This window comes from Podarcis muralis, chromosome 3 (genome assembly GCF_964188315.1).
Source record: "Podarcis muralis chromosome 3, rPodMur119.hap1.1, whole genome shotgun sequence".
NCBI classification, from domain to species: Eukaryota; Metazoa; Chordata; class Lepidosauria; order Squamata; family Lacertidae; genus Podarcis; species Podarcis muralis.
Window position 1 is genome coordinate 44,082,996 of NC_135657.1, and position 24,253 is coordinate 44,107,248.

Genomic DNA, 24,253 nt, shown 5'->3' on the forward strand with positions numbered 1-24,253 from the left:
TGATATATTTTTCCATATAGCTCTCAGCAGGGCTCACCACAAGCTGTGAATTGGAATAACCATTCTTAATTATATACTTGATGTAAAGCACCCCCAATACAGTAAAGCAGGGATGGCTAATCTACAACCCTCCAGCTGTTACTAGATTACATCATTTACCATCCCTGACCAGGAGTCGTGACAGCTCAGGCTGAAGGGAGCTAGAATCCACCCTAGCAGTAAGGAGTGCTGTGTGAAGGTCACACTTGAAGAGCCAGACTCTTTGCCTGAATATAAATTGATAGCCCTGAAATGTTAAGCACTTCAACTGGGATGCTTCATTTTGGAGACATGGCCCTATGTTTTATAACAGTGACTATCAATGATACATAAATGATGTGCAAATAATTCCTTGCTGTTATAAGAAATCACGAGCAAATAGATCACCGGATTAGTTAAGCCTAGTTATCAAACTTTAAATTGTTATATTTCAATCAAGTGTTGTGAGAAATTAATCTCTTGGTGGTAATTAGGTTGAAAAAATTATCAGTCTTGATGTGACTGTGCACTTAGGCCCTGGAGATAGAAGTATTATTAATGCCAGCCAAACTTACAAACAGTGAAATGCACGCAGATGGTAATTTCCAGGCTCCTGCAATTTCGTGTGATTGTGCCTAGTACAACGGAGGACAAGGAATAGCTGCTTGACTCCTATGCTCTTCAATCTGCCATAGCAACAGGATTGTTTAAACAACATTGCCCAGGATTGGCAGAACAATTCAAGGTGCAGCAGAACAGAACAAAATGTCTTGGAACGGGAACGCTCCCCCCCTTTTGCCTTTCCATTTTGTCGCTGACCTCCATTGTACACTCACAGACAAAACAGGTTGGGGAAGTATTAGCTATGTGAATTTGGTGACCAACCAATGAAGAAAATGGATTGCACTGAGAAATCAAACAACAAGGTGTCATATGCTCCAGTTTTAACTGGATAGACCACCCTGGTAAAGTGGGGGCTGCTGTCAGATGCATGTCTGCTCTCTCGCCTGTGTACAATGTAGGTTTTGAGGCATTATCTTTCAATGTAAAATAGGACCAGAACTATGAATATCTAGGATAACTATAAAAATCTAATAACCCTTTGCTGTGCTTGTCTGATCCTGCATTCCGTCTTTGACAGCAACTAGCCTACACAGCTCACAAACAGTGCTTTGATGTGCTTTGAAGGTACATTGTGTATGGAGGCTAGATCTTGCCCAAGCTGGACTTCCCAGGTACTGGCTTGGTGACCCCCACCCAAATGGACCAGGCCTCCACTAACTTCATTCATGGTGTAGTAGAAATGAAGTGTGGCAACAGCACATTACAATGCTAGAATACTAAATACTGGACTACAACAATAGCAATTCATCATTTTTAGTCACGTTTCAAATGTATCCTCTCAGTGATGTATGCTAATAATTTGGTGGGCCATCAGCTGCAGGGCCCCCCAATTCTTGCATATTGCACTTACCTTTAATCCGCCACTGGGTGCAATATGCAAGAACCAGGTCTACAGCCAACAGTCTCTAGCCCAGAACTTTCCAGACTGTCACAACACCTTAGTGTGTCAGAGGGGAATTTATGGAAGGTCTAAAAATATACCAGGTTAATCATCACTTTAATTCTGTGCATCAAATCTTTTTTGTTGTTGTTTAGTCCTGTCCGACTCTTCATGACCCCATCGACTAGAGCACGCCAGGCACTCCTGTCTTCCACTGCCTCCCACAGCTTGGTCAGACTCGTTTGTAGCTTCGAAAACACTGTCCAACCATCTCGTCCTCTGTCATCCTTCTTCTTCTGCCCTCCATCTTTCCCAACATCAGAGTCTTTTCCAGAGAGTCCTCTCTTCTCATGAGGTGGCCAAAGTATTGGAGCCTCAGCTTCACGATCTGTCCTTCCAGTGAGCACTCAGGGCTGATTTCCTTAAGAATGGATAGGTTTGATGATCTTGCAGTCCATGGGACTCTCAAGAGTCTCCTCCAGCACCATAATTCAAAAGCATAAATTCTTCGGTGATCAGCCTTCTTTATGGTCCAGCTCTCACTTCCATACATCACTACTGGGAAAAGCATAGCTTTAACTATAAGGACCTTTGTCAAATCTTAGAAAGCATTTTATTATTCGATGCTCAAAGGGGGAAAAGACTGATTAATATGCTAACCCTGGGGAATAATATAGTGTCACCATTAGGACTTAAGAGAAGGTTACAGATCAGCATTTGTGGCCAGTCAACGATCTACCATCGAATCTGACATTGCAAAACAAACAAAAAACAGATCAGCATACGAGGGCATATCCATTTTCTTTGGGCAAACAACTACCATAAATGGACATGCATATTAGATGACCCACTAGTCTCGTCCTTTGTCGCTGATAAAGAAATCAGGCAAACTGGATTGCAAATACTCAGCGCACTGGTGGTGTATATTGGATCTCCACCATCATGATTGCTACCAGTGTTCAAAGCACCAAGGGGAGGGGCATTTTCAGGGAAGAATTAGTGGGCTGGAGTGCTTGACCCTTCCCCTGTCTATCATTTCTGCTTTGCAACCCCTATCCAATTTTGCCTCAGAACATGCATGACAGCAGGAGTTGGGAGTGGGGAATGGCTGGGGGAAATGGGATGGAAGGCGTAAAGTGCTCTTATGGTCCATTCTTTCTTCATTGCAAATTCCTCAACCACTACTTCCTCATTAGTGACAAATATAGGTCTGAGAATCCTATACTTGCTGCCATGTGTCCAGTTCTGCCCTGGTAGTAGTGAGAACTGGGGAAAACCCTGGACCAAACCACAGCTGCTGCTGGTGCTCATTCCAAGATTTCCAGCACCTTGGGTAATTATTAGAGATATCCTCACTCTGTTTCTCATTTTCCCAATCTTAAGTTCTTCACATTTCCACATCAGTTTGATTTTTCTTTTCTTTTTAAGTCCTCATGAAAATTCACCAGTGATTTATTGTGAATTTCTGCTAAGAAACACATTTTTGTATGAATTCGTTCCTAATATGCATACATTTATTTGCAAAGCAATTTCCCTTAATATAATGTTGTTTTGGTACTATTTTCAATGAATGCACGCTTTACCTTAGCATAGGCATTTTTCTTTGGCTGGAGAATTGCATTGAAAAATTAAGAGAAGCGTGAATTTCAAAGGATGAGTGTGTTTCGGTTCGCGTATCATTCTGAAAAGTGCGAGTTAGGTTCACCTTTAAATGCAAACTAAATTGATTTCCTCCCCCATCCCTAGTAAGTATGGCTTACTATTAGTAAGTTTTGCTCAGAACAGTGTAAATGAACTAACCCACTCAAAAAGGAAAAACAAAAAGCAAGCATGTAGCCAAAATCAATCCTATGTGCGTATGCCAGGCCCATTGTCGTCAGTACTGCACAAGCTCTTCTTATGTCACAATTTTGCCCTTTAAACATCTATGCTTGAGTGCAAGATTGCTAAGAATAAAATCTCAAATGCTTTATCAAACATTTCCCTTAACCTTTACAAGCAAACAGGTTTTCAAATGGTCTTGAGGAATCTTGCAAATGGATATATTTAAAAATATGTGCAATAGATTATTAAGCCTGGAAACTAATATAAACTGTGATTAGCTTAATTACACAGCAAAATGTGTGGCAGAAAGAGAAAACAAGCCAAGTTTACATCAAATGTGTTGTGAAATGAAATTCAGGTCTGCTTTTCTGTAGCTCTTTCCAGACAATAAATAACCATTGTCTTATTCTTAGCCATTACTCACACTCATCTTGGTCTATCTGTAGTAGCTAGATGTATAAGAGTTGCACAACAGCTCAGATGTGACCTAACATGTTTTCATCTGATGTCTTCCAAGTACATATTCCATGGGGGACAATAAACTAAAAGGTAGCATGTCTAAAAATAGATGCGAGCAAATGACCATCTTGTAAAAGATACAAATAATGGCCTAATAACAACTAACCTATTAATACTATATAACACAAACTGCACATTCAATAAATAAACAATTAGACTGCAATCCTAAAGGAAGAGAGAGCTGAATAGTAGATAGACCACATCATCCAGTGATAAACTGTGAGGGAAGAGTGGCGCTCTTGTGCTCCTCCACAAGAATTAAAAATATTCTTCCATCTAGTAATCTGAGTGTTGCCAGGGATAGTATCCTTCAGCCTGGGTAAACAGAAACATTTTCAAAATCATCTTGAAAGTTAATAATGATGGAGACAGACACACCCCACCAGGGAAGGCACTCCAAAAATGGGGAACCACCACTGAAAAGGCCCTGTCACAGGTCAACACCAATTGGGTAAATCTCAGTGTCAGGAGCACCAACATCTCCTCATAGCATGGAGTCTGTGGCTCTCTCTTTTTGTGTTTCTGGAATGAAAAATTGACAGATATAAAACTGCTGTAGTGACAGGGCAAGCTCACTTTGTGGAGGTTTAAATAATCACGTAGCACAGAGGAGAAAGGAGGTTCAGCCAGGAAAGTACAGAGTGGAGTACAGAGTGCATGGAGTTTGCCCTCCGCTCAGACATTTGCTGTACCGTGACAAAAATATCTTGAACTACATCTCTAAAAATAGAGGAACTTCAGAAGATTCTGTTAACAAAAGCTACAGAAAGAACATTCTCAGATTCTCTCGACTGCCCTGTTGAGAGTAACATTATAAAATTCAGAAGGGTCAAAATAAGCTAAGCTAAGGTCTCAGAATGAGAAGAAAATTCCATATCAGTCTGTTGAAGCACAAAAACAACAAAGCTTTCGGGCATCTTCAAGACTAAAAAATGTATTCTGGCATGTGCTATTGTATGCCAGTGTCCACTTCGTCAGATGCATGAAGTCTTGTATAAGGGACTAACCAGGGCTGCAGTTGGACATGAGGTTTATTGAGTAAGTTTTCCTAGTTATAATGCTAGCACTTCTGTACTGACTTCCAACACTGCTTTTTACACTGCAGTAAAAAGCATGAAATTATAATGGAAAACTCCCATGATTTTTTGAGTTAACAGAATTGCAAACTGATTCCCCCCCCTGAAAATAATATGGGGATGGAAATAGAATGCTAAATGTCCAGTATATTCCACTAGATATCCAGGGGTGGCCTTTACATCATGTGGAAGATAAGAAAATGCACAGTTCTGAGTCAGAAAATTACAAGTGCCACTGATAATCCTTTAAATATATCAGAAATATCAAACTTTCTGAAGTCTTCCAATGGTTTTTCAGAGTAAGTCCTGTACACACTTACATGGGAGTCAGAACTATTGAACTCAGTGGGTCATACTGCTGTGTAGGAATGTGTCAGATTGCATTGTTAGGCACTTTTTGAGTTTTATCTCACTTCAACTGCTGAAGGAGAAAGGTGCCATTTAAATGTATTTAATAAAACCTGAACACTTATTCAATGTGTTTCAAACCTTAATCAGGGAAGCAAACTGTTATTAAGAAGATGCTTTGCTACAGTATTCTAGATTTCACTGGGGAATAGCCAAATAGCCTTGAAATGTGTCATGTAATCAGTAAGGATTTATTATGATTTGTGCCTTGGGGCTTGTCACTTTTGTTTTCTCAAATCATCCCTCAGCCACAAACTCACAAGATGGTATTAACCAAGCCAGTATCCTCTCAGCCTCTTTTCCCCACCTGCCACCTGGGGATAAAAATACAGGTCTACCTTACAGAGCTGTTGTAAGCATTGCTGCAATAATATACCCAGATCAGTTTGCAATGTCAAAAAACAGCAATAACACCATATTATTAAAAGGAATTTTGTGCCACAGTCTTAATTCATTTCTTTTGTTACTTGGGGGTTAGCCCAGCAAGGCTTTAAAGAAATTGTCTTCCGGGTAATTACATTTAGGGACACAGGATTAAGGTGGAATGTTGGGATGTTGTTTCGACCATAATAGTTCAAGTTTACAGTATATTCTTGTAACTTATGATATTGTGAGCTGACCAAAATGCTATCTAGTGTTGCTTGGATGAGTTGGCACCACTGTCTTTGTCGTTTGGTGTTATTGCCAAATAATCACTGCAGCATTATAATGGATGGTGAAGGACAAGTTGCCCTGAAGGCATTTTGATTACTACCATAGTTAATAATAAACATTTAACAATGGGACGGGACCTTAGCTCAATGGTATAGCACATGCTTTGAATGAAGAAGGTCTTAGGTACAAGATTTGACATCTCCTGGAAGGTCTGGGGGAGTGTCCTGTCTGAAACCTTTGAGAACCAGTCAGTCAGTCTGTGTAGATACAATACTGACCTGGATAGACCAACTGTCTAACTCAGGATAAAGTAGCTTCCTACATTCCTAACAGTAATAGCAACCTTCTTATAGCAACAGTAATATGTTAATATATGGTCCCAAATGGTTACGGTTGTATGGGGATTGACAAACAGCTGAGGGAAACTAGTGCAAGAAGTGACTAGGGTGACACTACAGTACAAATATAACCTTAATTATCAGAGATGCTCATATATTTTTTTAGAATTTGTTCTCAAGGATCATAGTGCTTGGTGTCGGAAAGACAGCATGTTCTTACAGTTTAGGGCCATCAGGTTTATAGTGACAGGGTTTGCTCTTTTAGGTGGCACTTTCGAAATCCGGCATAACAAATTTCAGATGATAGATAGTCTTGGTTAGTGCATTCACATGAATGAATATGAGACCAAAACAAGGTTTTGCTACAAACTAACATCTGTTCATCAGAGGTAACACTGCAACAATCCTAGTGGCTGCAACCAACTTCCCAGATTTTTAGATTCATAGATTTCCAGGTCAGGTCAGTTGCAGGTTTCGTAAGTCTTACTCTAAGGTTATGTCAGCAGCAGTCTGATGTTAAATAGAGATCCACATAGAACAGTTCACACATTAATGAGAACATGAATGACAATTCTCACAACTTATTTAATCTGGTTCTTATTTAACCTAATGATATAAATGGGTAACTGTGGCAAATGTAATATTCTAATTGTAGGTGTGTGGGAGCAGGAAATGTAGAATGGGACACCAGCTTGTACAGAAAGTCTGATTAGCTGTCAAACTATAATAACACGGATAGATGGATGACATGTTCTTCTTTCACAGAAAAGTCTTGCAAGTATGAAATCATCTTGGCTAACCTTGCTTCTTTGTTCATATTAATATTTGCATGTAAACAGGCTGATAAAAAGTCATTCAGGCTGCTTTCCAGATAGTGAGTAAACAAGGAAACTGGCTCAAGTTCATTTTATGTAGCATGAAAATTGGCTAATTTAAGCAAATTTGCTATGCAAAAACTTCATCCATTGTCCCACTGACCTCTTGCAGAGCATTGCAGTGTTTCAGAGACAGGAAAACAACAGGTGCTTTGTTTAATAAGTATGTCAACCATGTTGTTAGTGAAGAGCCCCATTGAGGGGACTTGAAGCTGAGGAGACTTATTGTACTTTAGCTGTTAAGGTACTCTTGTACCTTGAAACAGAAAGGCCACCCCACACATTGAAACAGACTTATGCATGCAAATTGTTTGCACTAGGCTGGAAGTCTTAGTCAGCTAAGCACAATGGAGTTGGAGCACAATAGGATAGATACTGAAGGAGAAGCTCAGGTTGTAGCCTAGTCGACAATGGGAGAATTTGCACAAAATGTTAAGTTATGTTTTGGTGTTACAAGGATGAGCCACAGTTTACATGCTGCCTCCCTACACTTCCTCCATTGTGGTCCCAAGGAGGAGACTGGAAGCTTCCACTTCCATGTTAGATTAGAGGTTGGATGAAACATTAAAGTGTGACTAAACTGTGGTTAAACCTAACCGGCTTGTGGACACAAACCAATTTCTTATCCTACGGTTTTAAGTTGACTTGTTTCAGTAACCTGTAGTTAAAGTTAACCACCATTTGTTGGGTCCAAGGAGATGGCAAGTTGTGTGTAATCAAAAATGGAAATGAAAGCTTCTGAACTTCTCATCTTGGCCGTGTCAGGGGAGGAGGGGAAGCATGCAAGTCCAAGGCTTACCTAGGCTTGTTCTTGTATTGCTAAACTGTGACTAACAGTCACAAGCAGCTGTTACTGTTTTATGGGGGAGGTTATTGATGTGCAAATTGCAGAGTGTTACTGATGCTTTTTAGAGAAAAGGATTAGTTCAGCTTTTGCGTGGAATATAACTTGAGAAGAAAGGAGATGATGTGAAAACATGGCTCTGTTGTGACACCGTTAATGAAGGCTAATCGAATAGCCCCTGTAACTGAGCCTGCTGCTGTGCTTCCCAGTCTCCCCCTTCTTTTATGAGTTTCTTGCAACTGAGCTGTGAAAATTTGCACTCAGTTCACACACAAGAGCTGAACCGCCTCCAGGGAACAAAGAAGCTTCTTCACATATTTTTAAAATAGTAACCATATAAATACTTGGAACTACTTAAAGTGGCTTAACATTAGATTGGGTAGTGGTGGGGAAACAGACTAGTTCTTCACTTCTTTTAAGAACGTTCAGCCAAAGAAAATCATATTGTTCTTTTGTAGAGGCAACAGAAGTTTCATACCTGTTCTTAAGAAATTATTGTTCCTCCTTTAGTGTTCTCAGCAGCAACAGAGAGGTGATCAAATCAAGCAAGGCTCCTTTTCAGAACAATCCTTGCAGGAGGAGTTGAGCTTACTGTGAAACAAGTTCAGTTCAAGTACACTTGATAAGAGTCAGATGATGCTTGTGGAAAAATATTGCTCTCTTTCTAGTATATAGAGGAGGGCAGCCACCATTTACATTGCTACAAATCTCAGGGTAAGTATTAGGGTCTAACCACAGGTGCCATTAAGGGAGTTGTTATGAAGTGCACAGTGTGCGTGGAAGTCTGCAGTTGCAGGCCAAGGCTTCGGGCTGCCTCTGTCTCCACCGACTAGATTGAATGAGGACACAGCACACTTGTCCTGATCCCCTGGCATGCTACTTGGCAGACACTGTGCCAAGACGAAGTTCCGCGCCCAGAAGCCAATTGACACAACGAAGTTCGATTTCCCAAAAGCCAATCCATACGACAAAGTTCCAAGTCCAGAAGCCAATCCATTCAGGCCAAGTCCAAAGATCTGGGGTCAGTCCAAGTAAGCCAAGACAGTAGTTCAGCAGTTAGTCTCGCAGTAGAAACCCATGAAGCTCCAAGGAAAATCCCAGGCGAGGTCCCCCAGCACGGGCAGTTGAGCAGACACAATACCTCAGCTCTGCTGCTTTCTTATACTGTAGCATCTGGGCTTCATGAGGCATGTGACCTTCACCTGCTCTCAGCTTGCCCCAGCTGAGGAGTCACATGACTCCTTCCCCACCTGGCCAGCTAGTGAACTAGGCTGCAGGCCCTGGCCTGCCTCTGCTTCCTGGAGTGCCCTGTCCACTGTTCCCTACGCCTTAGGACCCAATGTATTCATGGGGATGGAGGTCTCTCTGGCTCTGGTGATGGGTCCCGCTGCTTGGATTCCTGTGCACCAGCCTCTGCCCTCTCATCATCCTCTGTCACCCTGCGATTATTGTCTACTATGACCTCTCCTTCCCCACCCCCAGCTTGTTCCCATGTGACCCACTCCCAGCTGCACCCCTCACCAGGATCCTCTTCCTCCTCCCTGAAATCCGGCCAGTTCATGGCAACACTTGACCAGGACCCGATAAGGAAAACCAGGTAGGAGTTCCAAGTGCAGGTTGTTTAAATGCATCAGCAGCACACCTGAGGGAAGCCTGTCTGCTTCATCAGTCCTGCCCCCAAAGCCAGCCCTGCATCCAAGCTTGCCTGCCATTGGCCAATCCAGCACCTGATAGGTGGAGAGAGGATTACACCCCCCCACCTGCTCCTGTAGGATCCCAACACCCAGAACTCCCTTGTCGGGTCCTGTGGTCACATGCCACTGGATCTAGGTGCACGTGGATTAATGTGGTCAAGGAAAATAAAATAAATTTCAAATAATTCTATTGCATTCAAAGGGAAGTAGCAGACTTATTAAAAATAGGTCTCCATAGAATTAATTGGCACATGTTTGTATAAACAACACACTAACAACATAGCCTAGTTTTAGAAGAGTTCACAAAAAAGTTAATAATCATCATACAAGTTATCCGTTCTAAGAACATGTGCTAATACACATAGTACAGCTAGAATGCGGTGAAATCAATCAGGGGAAAAAGGAAGAGAAAGAAATTTGCTGAGACTAGGCAGTGGTGACTGGCACCCACTGGGATTTAAGCCAACAGTAGGGGGACCTGGTAGAAGTTCGTGGAGACAGCACAGGCAAGGAAGTCTGTATAATTTATGATGGGGGTAGATTATATTGGTGTAACTCACCCCACCCCAGACTGTGCTTAGGAGCTGGGCTACAGCTGCCTGAGCTGGCCTCAGCCTGAGAGAGGGAAATGAAGCTTTAAAATATAGTTTGTCTTACACCGCCCCTTTTTGCCTGTGTAATTTCTGCTGGGTTGCTAGGTCATTTGACTGGGCTGAACGGAGTTTGGAATAGCACTGATTCTTCTGCTGCCCCCCCCCCCTTTTCTGGACTTACCCTGTTCTGAGCTCATAAGTTGGCTGAGCTGGGATGGAGGACTTACACTTGTACACTGACATATCTCTGACTGATCCAGGAGGAGGGACATATTTTGTTTCTGTGAAGGTGCCTGAAACACTTATAAAAGCCCCGTTGAATTCCAAGGCGGAATTCTTTTTGGCTTTTCAAATGCTCCAAGTGAAAAGTATATTTATATTCTATACACAGCATTAGGATCCTCACATATATACAATTCTATGATTCTATGATCACATTTTGTAAAAATAGATGTATTTCTGGCGTGCCAATTTCCTTGACTGCTAGGTAACTCTTGATTTGCAATGACAAAAATTAAAGCAGATCTTTTTATTATTGACATTTAACTGTAATGGAAGGGTGTACTGATGATGCAAGAATAAATATTTTCTCTGCATGAGGGATAACTGTAAGACCTATATAATTTAGGAATCTTGTCTTGCTAGATAATTTTGCATAATCATTTTAGTTCTATGTAGATGCGCATTAATGTTGTAAAATACAGTATAAGCTTAGTGGAATCGTTTGGTGGAACAGATTTGCTGATCATAATCATCCATAATAGCAAACCCAAGAAAAATGAACCTTGTTTTTCCCATGATGTCTGTATTTTTAAAAAAGTCAAGTGAAATTGTGACTAAAAACATGCCTCCTATATAGGCAACTGCCATACAATATACTGTTAAATCCACATATAACCAGACATGCATAATGCTGATGAGTTTTTAAACTGTCTTAGTTTATCACTGATTTTAATTTTTTTTAATGTTTTAAATAGTTGTTTTAAGTTTTTTTTAGCAATTTTAAATTGTTTTATTATTTTTGTAAACTGCTTTTACAAACTAAGCAGTGCATAAATTTTATGAAACAACAGTAATAAAATATGAAACACGTAAGATACTGTAATGCACTTAGTGAAGTCTGCATTGTACCTCTGATGTTAAGCTGGAGTACTTGAATTTCTTTAGCTCTTCTGAAGTCACTATGATTAAACTGCTTTAAATACATGAACAGGAGATTAACTGATCTGTGTACTTTAATTTGACTTGCCAACAGCTTTGACCAAAATATTCTCTCCCTAGGTTCATATCTGAAATGTTCTGATTTGAGTATCTACTTTGTTAAATCCACATATAACCAGACATGCATAACGCTGATGAGTTTTTAAACTGTGGTAAAAGTGGCCCCTGAAGCTGACTTAGTAATTTTCTAACATGTACCTTCCCGCCATCTTTCCATTGTGTAATACATCGTCTGAAAAGTACAACAGAAATTTGATTCTGTGGCCACCACAGAAATGATAAGCCCAAAAATACTGAGGATAAAGGAGATGTCTCGTGTGTGTGCATTATGCCTTTAAGGGGAAGGTGGTGTCACCTCTGCTGTGAAGTGGGTGGACAAGTTTGTGGCGACTTAATAACCATCTTTGGTATTGCCTGTATTCCTTATTCACAACACAGGGTTATGCAACTGAAGTTCTAATTGGAATTTGCAATTAGAAGAGAATTTTCGAGCTTTTTTGCTTAGCCAAAGTTTTGCTGTACATTTAGTTCATGAACTACCCCCCCCCCCCCAATTATATAAGTTGCTAATGTATGTGCAGGAGCTGAGAAACATTGCATGGAGGGGGTACCAAATGGAGCAATGACTGAGAAAACTTCAGGACACATGCAAAAAGTTGCTCTCTACACCACCCACCCTATACATTTAAAGTGCATGGCTTCCCCCAAGCAATCATGGCAACAGGAGTTTGCCCTTCAAAGAGCTACAATTCCTTAGCAAACTACAGTTTCCAGGATTCTTTGGGAGAAGCTGTGTGTTTAAAATGTTTGGTGTAGATGGGACAGAAGAGTGCAAGAAACACATAGCAGGCCTCAGAGGTAAAGACAATGCACAACAGGAAAATCCATGAGCCAAGTTCAATAGCTAGATAGGAACATAGATGAGATTTTTTGGATTTTAATCTTTTTTTATGTCAAAGTGCAAGTAGATAAATAGGTACCGCTCTGGCGGGAAGGTAAACAGCATTTCCGTGCGCTGTTCTGGTTCGCCAGAAGCAGCTTAGTCATGCTGGCCACATGATCCAGAAAAACTGTCTGCGGACAAATGCCGGCTTCCTCGGCCGATAAAGTGAGATGAGCGCCGCAACCCCAGAGTCGGCCATGACTGGACCTAATGGTCAGGGGTCCCTTTACCTTTACCTTTAACAAATAAATAAATCAGGAATGTAGAATAAAATGCTGGACTGCAAAGGCAAATCTGTCAATTTAAGTTTTTCTCTTTCTCATTTTTCCAGTCTTAAGTTCAGTTCCCCATTTCCACAGCAGTTTGCAATTTTTTAGTTTTTTATTTAAACAATAATTAAAGTGAAAGCCCACATCAACATGTGTGCAATAAGGTCAGTGTGGTACGAGGGCCTCATTGTGACCACAGTGTCCATGACTGTTCTTTGACAATGGGACTATTGTTCTTTGACAATGGGAAACAGACCATGTCCAGTTCTACATTTTTCATTTTGTATTCCATGGAGCTTACTCCAAGGAAAGTGCAGATTGTCGCAGATTTAGGCAGCTTAATAAAAATGGGCACTTTTGGGGAAGCAAACTTTTCTTTTCTAGAATGTCATACATGTTTAAAATATGGCAGCTGCATTTTAATTATTTTTCACATTTTTTTCTAGGTTCCGACATCGTTCAGTGGTTAACAAAGAATTTGTCTATAGAAGACCCAGGTAAATATATTGTTTTTGTTCATTGAACGCTATCCCCTTTGTACTTTTGGAAAGCTGTCTAAGCTTCCTGTTGTTCCCATTATAATCATAACACCATGGAAGGTGGTTTCAGAGAGTTAGAGGATTCCAAAAACTGTGATCACAGAAGGTTTTTAAGAAGTGGCACTCTGTTCTTGGAAACCTCTGTAGGAGTCTTTACCTTGAAATATTGAGTCACATGATAGTTTTCCACAGGATTATCAGACCATTTTTGCAGGTTCCATGGATGGTTGGAAGGGGTTTATGAAAACTTTGCACCCCTGTGAATTGAACTGACTTTTAGGCTCCCTTCCCTTCAGTGTTTGCAAGTGTGATGTTTACACACAAAGATGTGGACTTCTCACATGCAGTCCTGATCATGTGTTTAGGATCTTTGAACATCAAGCACTGAGTGTTCCCATAAACAAGTATCTGCAGTCTTAACAGAATCATGAGATAGCCCAGGTAAATTCTTTAAGCAAGTTTATTACATCAAAACCATAATTAGAATATATTTTAAAAATGTGTTCCTTGAAACAAACTTTCACAAGCAACCTGTAATTTATTGATTTATTGAGTTAATCTTTCACGCTAACAGTAAGAGTACATAGAAATAAAATATAGACTGACAAATGCAGAGTGATGACACATTTTATAGATGCATATACAAATAACTCCACCTTTAAAAATACCTTAACAGAAAAAGAAATCTGTTTTATCTCACCACAAGTCGTTTCAATGCAACTGGTCTTGCCTTAAGTAACTTTATATATGTATTCTCTTGGGGGCAAGAAAAACACTTGAAAATATAGAAACTGAACAGGGCAAGGAGAATTTTATATAGCAATACTACAAAAAGGAAAATGTTGCAAATCTCAGTGAGGTGAAGAGAAAAAAGAATGAGCTTTAATATCTGAAGCGTCATATCTAACAATATTGGGCTGGTCCCAAAGGTTTCCTTTTATTAATGGAAGTAGCCTCCAGTAATGAAAGAAACTTTCACAAATGGGAGGAATCTTGTGAGTGGAAGACTCTCTCTGTAAGTTGACTCAATTTTTCTGCTCATATTTTTTCTGTTGTTTGACAGGAAGCCTAAATTCATTTATTCAATAATAAGTAAGGAACAATAGGTCAGTGCATTTGGCTGCTAAACAGAAGGTTGGTGGTACCTGGCTGACTGACCGAACCCAAAGGGTGCTCATCAATGGTTCCTCTTCATCCTGGAGAAGAGTGACTAGTGGGGTGCCACAGGGTTCTGTCTTGGGCCCGGTCTTATTCAACATCTTTATCAACGACTTGGATGATGGACTCAAGGGCATCCTGATCAAATTTGCAGATGACACCAAACTGGGAGGGGTGGCTAACACCCCAGAGGACAGGATCACACTTCAAAACGACCTTGACAGATTAGAGAACTGGGCCAAAACAAACAAGATGAACTTTAACAGGGAGAAATGTAAAGTATTGCACTTGGGCAAAAAAAATGAGAGGCACAAATACAAGATGGGTGACACCTGGCTTGAGAGCAGTACATGTGAAAAGGATCTAGGAGTCTTGGTTGACCACAAACTTATCATGAGCCAACAGTGTGATGCGGCAGCTAAAAAAGCCAATGCAATTCTGGGCTGCATCAATAGGAGTATAGCATCTAGATCAAGGGAAGTAATAGTGCCACTGTATTCTGCTCTGGTCAGACCTCACCTGGAGTACTGTGTCCAGTTCTGGGCACCACAGTTCAAGAAGGACACTGACAAACTGGAACGTGTCCAGAGGAAGGCAACCAAAATGGTCAAAGGCCTGGAAACGATGCCTTATGAGGAACGGCTAAGGGAGCTGGGCATGTTTAGCCCAGAGAAGATGAGGTTAAGGGGTGATATGATAGCCATGTTCAAATATATAAAAGGATGTCATATAGAGGAGGGAGAAAGGTTGTTTTCTGCTGCTCCAGAGAAGCAGACACGGAGCAATGGATCCAAACTACAAGAAAGAAGATTCCACCTAAACATTAGGAAGAACTTCCTGACAGTAAGAGCTGTTCGACAGTGGAATTTGCTGCCAAGGAGTGTGGTGGAGTCTCCTTCTTTGGAGGTCTTTAAGCAGAGGCTTGACAACCATATGTCAGGAGTGCTCTGATGGTGTTTCCTGCTTGGCAGGGGGTTGGACTCAATGGCCCTTGTGGTCTCTTCCAACTCTATGATTCTATGGTTCAAGCTCACCCAGGATTCCTACATTGCAGGGGGCTGGATTTGATGATTCCCGGGGTTATTTCCAACACTACAATTCTATGATTCTACCTTTGGCTCATTTGATGCAGATGAATGGCATAAAAATGGTCTTCTCAGGGGGACAAGTTGTTCTGGGGAGCAGACATCTTTTTAATGCATCTGTTTGTTTGTTCCATTTATGAATCATGCCATATAAAACATCTTGAAGTGATTTAATGAAGGAAACATCAATGAAACATAGATAAAGCAATTATGCATATAAAAATAATTTTTACTAACAGTGCCACTGGAAACAATGCCATCCTATGACTTAGTCCTGTTTCCATGGGGCGATTCTGATACCAATGAGGACAGCTGCTGGTCTGCTGCTTATTGTGGTTCCAGCACCATGTGGTGGCAAAACATTTTTTTGAGTAAAAGAGAGACTGTGAAAGCTTCTGCTGCCTTGTGGAACATGGTAAGCCCGTGCCCTTGAGAAACCTTAGAGTTTCCCCCAACTTACTACAAAAGTCTCCAATTCCCCCTGCCAGCTAATGGCCCTGTGGAAGTGGAGAGGCAAAGTTTCAGACCATCAGAAATTATAATATGAATGGAACAAATGGTTTTGCAGTACCTTAAGGACTAAGTATTCTAAACGACTATGATTGTCTACCATGGCTTAGTCCTAAATGCTCCTGCAGCTGAGTAGTGTCCCCATTTTCACCTTTGAAATGGTTGAGAAAATGTGTGCAGCTTGGTTTAGAACTTTTGTTAGCTTCTGTAATCCCACATAATCTCTGGTAAGCACAGGTATAAATCCTTCCCACTTTATTTCATTTTTGTCGTGAGAGTGATTTGCAGAAGTGCGCATATAATGCAGGAAGCTGAAGTTATTTGTTACATGTGAGCTCTTGCTATTCTTAGGACTGCCTACCTGTGACTCCCTGTGCAATTTGACATCCATTTTCTCTCAGATTAAAGTAAATGGGAAATCCAATTGGAATTTAGCAAAGGGAATGCAAAACGTGAATGCTATTTGCCACTGCTCTCTTTTGCTGCGATGACCTCCTCCTCCTCCTCAACCAGCAGAGCTGGTTCTGAGTATAGAAAAGCCTTCAGCTGGGAATTCACTAGTGGGTGGCAATGAGAATTGACTTTGCTATTACAGGATCTGAGGGTACATTGGATGCCATGGTGGTGCTTATAAAGCCAGCTGTGCTGTGAACATGGACCAGGTACTAATGGCACCAGTACAGAGTTTATTTCTAGATGGCACATGTTCCTAAATGGGAAGCATTGCCTGGGTGTGGACAAGCTATCAGTTAAAACACTGCTTTTCTATCACTCATTCCTAGCCCATCCATAATCCTGCCTCATTTTCCACCTCCTTTGCCACTGTATAAAGTAAGTGCTACATAGATATAGTTATGGCAGGGAAGTTTTAAAATGCAACACAAACATTATCTGGCCATATTTATTCTGTTGCCTTTTTAGCCTGTGCAAAAATGCTTCCTCAAATCCTTTGCAGAGGCATCTAGCAATTGAGCAGCAAGGACCTTTTCAATGCCCAGGCTATATACTGCTTCACAGCTTTCTGCCGAGAATGGAGAGATCTCATCTTCACACTGCTGAGATTCAGTGGTTTTGTGTTAATGTGTTAGCAGCCATGAATAGCTGTTACTATTCATACAGCTGACATTTGTTTTATTTAACCTAAAATGATGGTGTTCCTCCTTTCATTTAGGAAGTATTTGCAATAGAATACTTTTATTATTATTTCTTAAGGAGTATGGAAGTTCAAGCCATATTTTTCACTCGAGTTTCTTACTTGGTTCCACAGTGCCTTGCACTCAACAGTACCTGGATATGTTTGATGCACCACCCACTTTCCTAGATTGAGAGTGGCTAAACTATATCACCATTGAAGAAGTGCCAAAACCACTCCCACTTGGTGCATGTTGTGCTATCCTGTCATAGATAATCCAGAACCAAGTTTCTTGTTAACACACTTTGAGGTATTGCAGAGCTGTGGCTTTATTAGCGTGAACCAAAGCCAAGTTTCTAAGCGCTAATGGCCATTAGTTCCCCCACAAGATTTTATACAAGAACTAAAGTGCTCAGGTTTGTTCTGATAACTAGGATTAACTTGAATGCTTGCACAGAGATTGCGGTTCCATATCGTGCCAATAATTCCAATAAAATTTGTCGGCCTTTTCCCGTTCCCACCATAAACTGCTGTAGAGCCATCAAAGAACGTGGATGGCTGAATTTCAACAATTCATAAGCTGGAGTTTGCTTCCAAGTCTTTGAAGTAAACTTTAGTCAGACTTTATGAGATTTTTCCTGGAGTGAAGTGTTAGAAATTTTAAAATGAAAGCCTGGTCTGGTGCCGGCCTACCATGGGGTTCCAAAGGACATACGTCATTACCGACGATTTCCTCACTCTGATTTTTTCTCTCCCTGCGTAGGCCTCAACTGCACAACACTACAAAAATTAAATGCTTTCTGTCTTCCAAGTTACCAGTATTATGGCATCTTTGTTGTTGTAATGAAGGCTGTCTTTGTGTATCTTTTTTGTCTTAAAGGAGCTCATGGTGGAAAACATGAAATTATTTCATATTTTCTTCACTACACTTCTGCGCGAAGTGTTTTGAACACGGGTTTTCCCCTTGCAAATATACTAGCCTTTATATTGACTTCCAGCCACCAGTACATAGCAGTCAATGGAATCCAAACACAAAAAACAAGGAAGGGAGCACTTGATGAGGGTGCCACGCGTGATCAGGCTACCCTTGGTCTCAGATATTGATGCATGTGTTGGCCACACCCACCTCCAGCGCATGTACAATCCATGTCAGCCAGGAGGAGGCACTGTGTGAGTAGGATCCAAATTTAGCACCGTTGTTCTCCAACCAAACATTGTTTACAAAAATGCATATATTAGGTGGAAATGTGTATAAAAATGAATATATTAGCGAAAAGAACATACAAAACGGCATTCTATTAAGAGAAGCTACTTGCAAAAAAGAAGTATATGTTGGTCATAGTAGCATAGAATTGTAAAGTTGGGACACCAAGGGTCATCTAGTCCAACTATCTGCAAAGCAGGAAACTCAACTAAAGCATCCGTGACAGATGGCCATCCAACCTCTGCTTAAAAACCTCCAAGGAAGGAGAGTCAACCACCTCCCAAGGGAGACTGTGCCAAAACGGTAGACAAGAATGTGGCTATTAGAAGAAATTCACTGAAGAATTTTCACCCGTTTTTTAAAAATAAATAAATTGCAAATTGCTGCAGAAACATGGAGAAATGAATCCAAGATGGGGAAAATGATAAAGACTCTCCTCCCCGAAGGGGAGGGGAGGGGTTGTGGTCGGGGCTCGAGCTCCGGCTAGCAGGGGGCGTGGCCCCCTGCTGCCCACTCACCTGGCTGGCGCTCACGCCCCCTCGGTGGCCATCCAACCGGGGGCCACGGTGGGGGCGTGTTCAGCAGCATTTTGCTGCAGCGCCAGCCTTCCCCCGGCCTCATTCTTCCTCCTTCGCCCCTCGCGAGTCACCCACCCTCCACTCCCTTTAGTTAGGGCTCAGGGTTTCGGCCTTGCTATGGACCTTAGGTTGGTCGCCCTGGTTGGCTGGGGGGCCTGGTAGGAGTTTTTCCATTTGGCACTAGGCTAATTGGTTTTTTCGCCTACCTCGTAGCAATCGTCACAACTTTTGTGGTATTGGTGGGTAGGTTAGGCATTGGAATAATGTGTTGCGCTGTGTGGAAGTGCTAGGTGTGGCCATCGCCTATGCCTTCAATTTTTAGGGGTATTCCGTTAAAGGAATCTGGGGGTCGTGTATTCCGTCCGATGCCTGCTTGGCGGGAGGCCTTGGCACGACCCTCGGTGACAGCAGGGGTGAGCCTATAGTCGGATTGGCATCGACAGGCTCCACCTACTGGTGAAGAACCCACTTATTTCGATCCAATGCCTAAGCCAATACCTTTTCAAATACTGTAACCAATAAAGTTGTGGCCTTTTCCTAGCCCATTAACCTTATATCACGTGTCCTTGTGTCTTCATTTCACTTCACCGGGGTCGGGTCCTCGAACCACAAACTGAGAGAACTGAAATTGACTTCCAGCCACCAGTACATAGCAGTCAATGGAATCCAAACACAAAAAACAAGGAAGGGAGCACTTGATGAGGGTGCCACGCGTGATCAGGCTACCCTTGGTCTCAGATATTGATGCATGTGTTGGCCACACCCACCTCCAGCACATGTACAATCCATGTCAGCCAGGAGGAGGCACTGTGTGAGTAGGATCCAAATTTAGCACCGTTGTTCTCCAACCAAACATTGTTTACAAAAATGCATATATTAGGTGGAAATGTGTATAAAAATGAATATATTAGCGAAAAGAACATACAAAACGGCATTCTATTAAGAGAAGCTACTTGCAAAAAAGAAGTATATGTTGGTCATAGTAGCATAGAATTGTAAAGTTGGGACACCAAGGGTCATCTAGTCCAACTATCTGCAAAGCAGGAAACTCAACTAAAGCATCCGTGACAGATGGCCATCCAACCTCTGCTTAAAAACCTCCAAGGAAGGAGAGTCAACCACCTCCCAAGGGAGACTGTGCCAAAACGGTAGACAAGAATGTGGCTATTAGAAGAAATTCACTGAAGAATTTTCACCCGTTTTTTAAAAATAAATAAATTGCAAATTGCTGCAGAAACATGGAGAAATGAATCCAAGATGGGGAAAATGATAAACTGAGAGAACTGAAATAGACAGATCCTTCCATCCCTATGCATGAAAGCCGCATCACATGTTCATGTTGTTGTTGTTTAGTCATGTCGTCATGTCCGACTCTTCATGACCCCATGGATCAGAGCACGCCAGGCACTCCTGTCTTCCACTGCCTCCTGCAGTTCCGTCAAACTCATGCTGGTAGCTTCAAGAACACTGTCCAACCATCTCGTCCTCTATCGTCCCCTTCTCCTTGTGCCCTCAATCTTTCCCACCATCAGGGGCTTTTCCAGGGATCACTGCCTTGTTGTGGCGAAAGGGCTTGAATAACTCAGAGGAGCTAGGAGCTATGCCATGCAGGGCCACCCAAGATGGATAGGTCATAGTGGAGAATTTTGACTAAACGTGATCCACCTGGAGCAGGAACTGGCAAGCCACTCCAGTATCCCTGCCAAGAAAACTCAATGGACAAAGATATGTTCATACTGAATGCCTAAAGATGTGCTTCCTAAGGCAGTGATGGAATAACCAATTCCTAAGGTTCCAGCAGCTGTTTTTACCTATTTACCATGTATGCACAGACTTCTGAGATACTGGTGGATGAATGCCATGACCCTTTTATCTGCTGGTACCAGAAGCATCAGCTGTGACATCAACTGTACGGATTGTGGTATTCATCATTTTAAAAATATCATCCCATTAAACTTTCAGTTCTAATTATATGCTAATACTAGTTTTAAAAAAATGTTCTTATGTCAGCTTGTGACAGAACTGGAGCAATGACTGAGAGATTCAAACCTAGGGAGTCTTTGAAAAATATACTATTTTAAGACAGCAATATTCTGGTTCTAAATATCATGGACAATTGCATACTGGCTAGATTTTTTTAAAATTAGATAACTTTAAAGTAACTGTCAACTTTTAACTAAATTTCAAGGAAGATTTCTAGCTCACCTTGAGAAACCACCTTCCTCAAAGCAAGGCAGAGAGAAGGAAGCCTCTACATTAGCAAGAGAAACATTGTCTTGTGTGGTACCATGGGTTGTTGCCAGCAAAGTTTCCCTGTTAATGCTAGAGCAAAACCCCTAGAGCAAATTGGAGGGGGCCATAGGAGAAGAGGTTCTGTTATGCTAACAGGATGACTTTGTGGGGCACTAGCCCATGTCTTGCAGAGGCCCAGCGTACTGCTTTTTTCCATCCTTCTGTGTCCCACATGCCTTTTCCTCAGACTTCCCTTTCCAGTTCATATCCATGATATTCAAAATGGAACCATGTCCATTTCCACCCCTTCTATATTTCCTAGCTTCCTCTATCTTCTGTCTTCCTATCTAGGATTTCTAGAAGTACTACAGACCTAGAAAGTGCCTAGAAAGAGTTCAGAAACCAAGAGATCAGAAACCAATGCATAACATGTTTACATTTAGCTTATCCCTTTTTAAGTTTTTTAGTTCCTATGAGCAATATGTGTGTGTGTGTCTCTCTGTGTGTGTCTCTCTGTGTGTAAATATATAAACAAAACACTTTTCTTTATCAGTTCTATATGTTATGAGTACTATAACTGCCCTAGTGAGTTATTAACAATTTTACTGTAGTTATGCATTATTTAAAAGTGACCATCAATTTGCAAGAAGCAACCACAGCTTCTGGGCCAAAACTTTCCACTGAAGGAAGGAAAAGAGTCCATTGTGAAAGGGGGCAAAACTGCCTTCCCTTTTGGGGGCAGCAGGGAACATTCACTAAATACCCCTGCAACCTCCCTTTGGCTAGTGACAACCATTGGAGTCCCATTTATCCTCATGTGGAATGATACCATGTCATGACATAGCTATGTTCTCAGCTAGCATCAGAAAATAAAAATAAGGCCTGATAAACTGGGAGGGGCAGCAGTGAGTTTCATGCCTCCATGCCCTCTTGGAACCCCAAATGGAGAAAAGGGGCACATTGTCTATGAGCCCTAGGATTCAGCAATAATAATGGAGAACACTAGTTTGATAAGGCAGAAGGAACCAGGTGGCAAAAGTAAGAGTCAAGAACACTAACCTTGCTGTGAATAGGCACACTTCCCTCTGTACTCCAGGAACTCCCAGTTCTCTGTTCTAGTTTTGCCTTATAACAACCAAATACCACGTACACCCTATTAACTGAAACAACCCTCAATAAAGAGTATGTCTGCCATAACCCTGAACTAAAGTTTTGTGATAAATCCCCTAAGCCAGCCATCCTGGCTGCCAATGAAAACTCCACACACAGCTCCTATGATGTCAGTGTTTCCAGCTGTGATTCCACTCAGCTAGATTAGCTCTGTGGTGGTTTGAGGGAATAGCGAAAACAGAAACACAAGTTTGGTATTGATTTGTCTTCTACAGGCATATTTATGAGTGTTCTTCTAGAGGACCATGGCTTTTAGTAATGGATCATTCTGGTTGTTTCCTTCAAAACACTTTTCAACCCTGGCACTCTTCTCCTTCCATTTTCTTAAATCTCTCTCCTCCCCCCACCCCCACAATGCCTTTTATTGGCATGTTTGTCCACAGGCCCATTTTCTGCAAAATCTCACAGATGAAATATGCATGATTTGCTGAGGCTGGGGTAGATTCTGGCAAGCCTCTTTTGTGGCCTCATGAATAATGGTTGTCCATTGCAAGACAGAAGCGGGAACTAAAAATGCACAAAGCAGATATTCCAGATGGGGAAAACTCCCATCAAAGCCAGCCACATAATACACAGCAAGTCAAACTAATAAAAGCCACATATATCTACATGTTGCATTCATACCGGAGGATATTTGTGCCATTTGATAGATGAGAAACACTGAGGAGTCACTTCCAGTAAAGTGGTTAAATACACAGGTGTGTGCAGGACAACTCATTAGAGTGTGTACCCAGGGTTTTAATCTGTTTATTTCAATGAAAGAAGACAGAAGGGTGGACAACAACACAAACAAATATGGACAAGGAAGAGGTGAAGGGGCAAAAAGCTTATAGAACAATCACAAGAAGAGTGGTCAAGGAGCCAAAACAGGAGATTTTTTTCCTGCAGAGAAAAAGACCTGTGCCAAGCTGACCAGAAGAAGGCAGAAGTGGGCAGCACCAAAAGCAGGATGGCTCCTCCTCTGCCTTGCTTGTGTGCCACAAGAGCAGTCCCTCATCCTCACAGATCTCTCTTCACAAAAGGTGACGAGCAGAGCTCAGATAGAGGCATGAGATAGAGACAGGTGCAGGCAGATGAAAAAAGCTGGAATGGACCTGAAGCTTTTGCCTGCGGAGGAAGAGTTCCTGCTCCTTCCTTACTACCACTGCTGGAGCCAATCATCCCACTTCTGCTTCTAGAAACAGGCAGGGCAGAAGCTACAGATGCATTTTAGAAAAAATCCAGCCTTTTTCTTCTTCCTGTGTCTCTCTCTGTCTATTTCCTTTGATCCCACCATACATGCAGCTCATGTAACGTGATGGGGTTTTTTCTTTTCTCTGTGAACGAAACTTTGAGCCTAAACATGACTGAGCAGAAGATGTATACAGAACTGGATCGATGCCGACAACCAGCAAGTAAATAACACCTCCTCAGGCCAACTGCCATATCTCAAAACCATCTTTCCCAACTCGTACAACAACCTCCTTATAAATTTCAATCTTCCTTAAATGCTAAGCAAGCAAATTTATGCAGAAAAAGTAGAGCTTGAGAAGCCAAGGGGGAAATGTTTCATTGTCCTATGATAAAAAAATCCCTGAGTTATGTCTCAGTAATGGGAACCACTACCATCCTTGTGCAGTAAAGGTAAATAAATGCCCAATAATCTCACTTGCTTGGGTTGTTGGAAGTACACATTAATGAAACATCTGCTCCAGTTTGTCCCTGGCAAATTGAAAGCTTCTATTCATGAAATGCAGATCAAAGGAAATTTCTGACATGTAGCTTTCAGCAGCTATAGTAACTATGAAGCAAATGCTATATTTGTATTTTGGAAGTGGAAGCTATATTTATATTTCTAAAAATCATTATTTAGAATATGTTCCATT

The 24,253-nt window shown here is 41.5% G+C and overlaps 1 protein-coding gene across 6 annotated transcripts in view; it reads left to right on the forward strand.

Moving 5' to 3' along the window:
- RGS7 (regulator of G protein signaling 7) overlaps positions 1-24,253 on the forward strand; it is a 125,941-nt gene that overhangs the window by 70,516 nt on the left and 31,172 nt on the right. For all 6 annotated transcript variants that reach the window (XM_077925748.1, XM_028724109.2, XM_028724111.2 and 3 more), the window contains exon 4: positions 13,227-13,277. In XM_077925748.1, the coding sequence (XP_077781874.1) occupies positions 13,227-13,277 (51 nt within the window). The remainder of the gene's footprint in view (positions 1-13,226; positions 13,278-24,253) is intronic.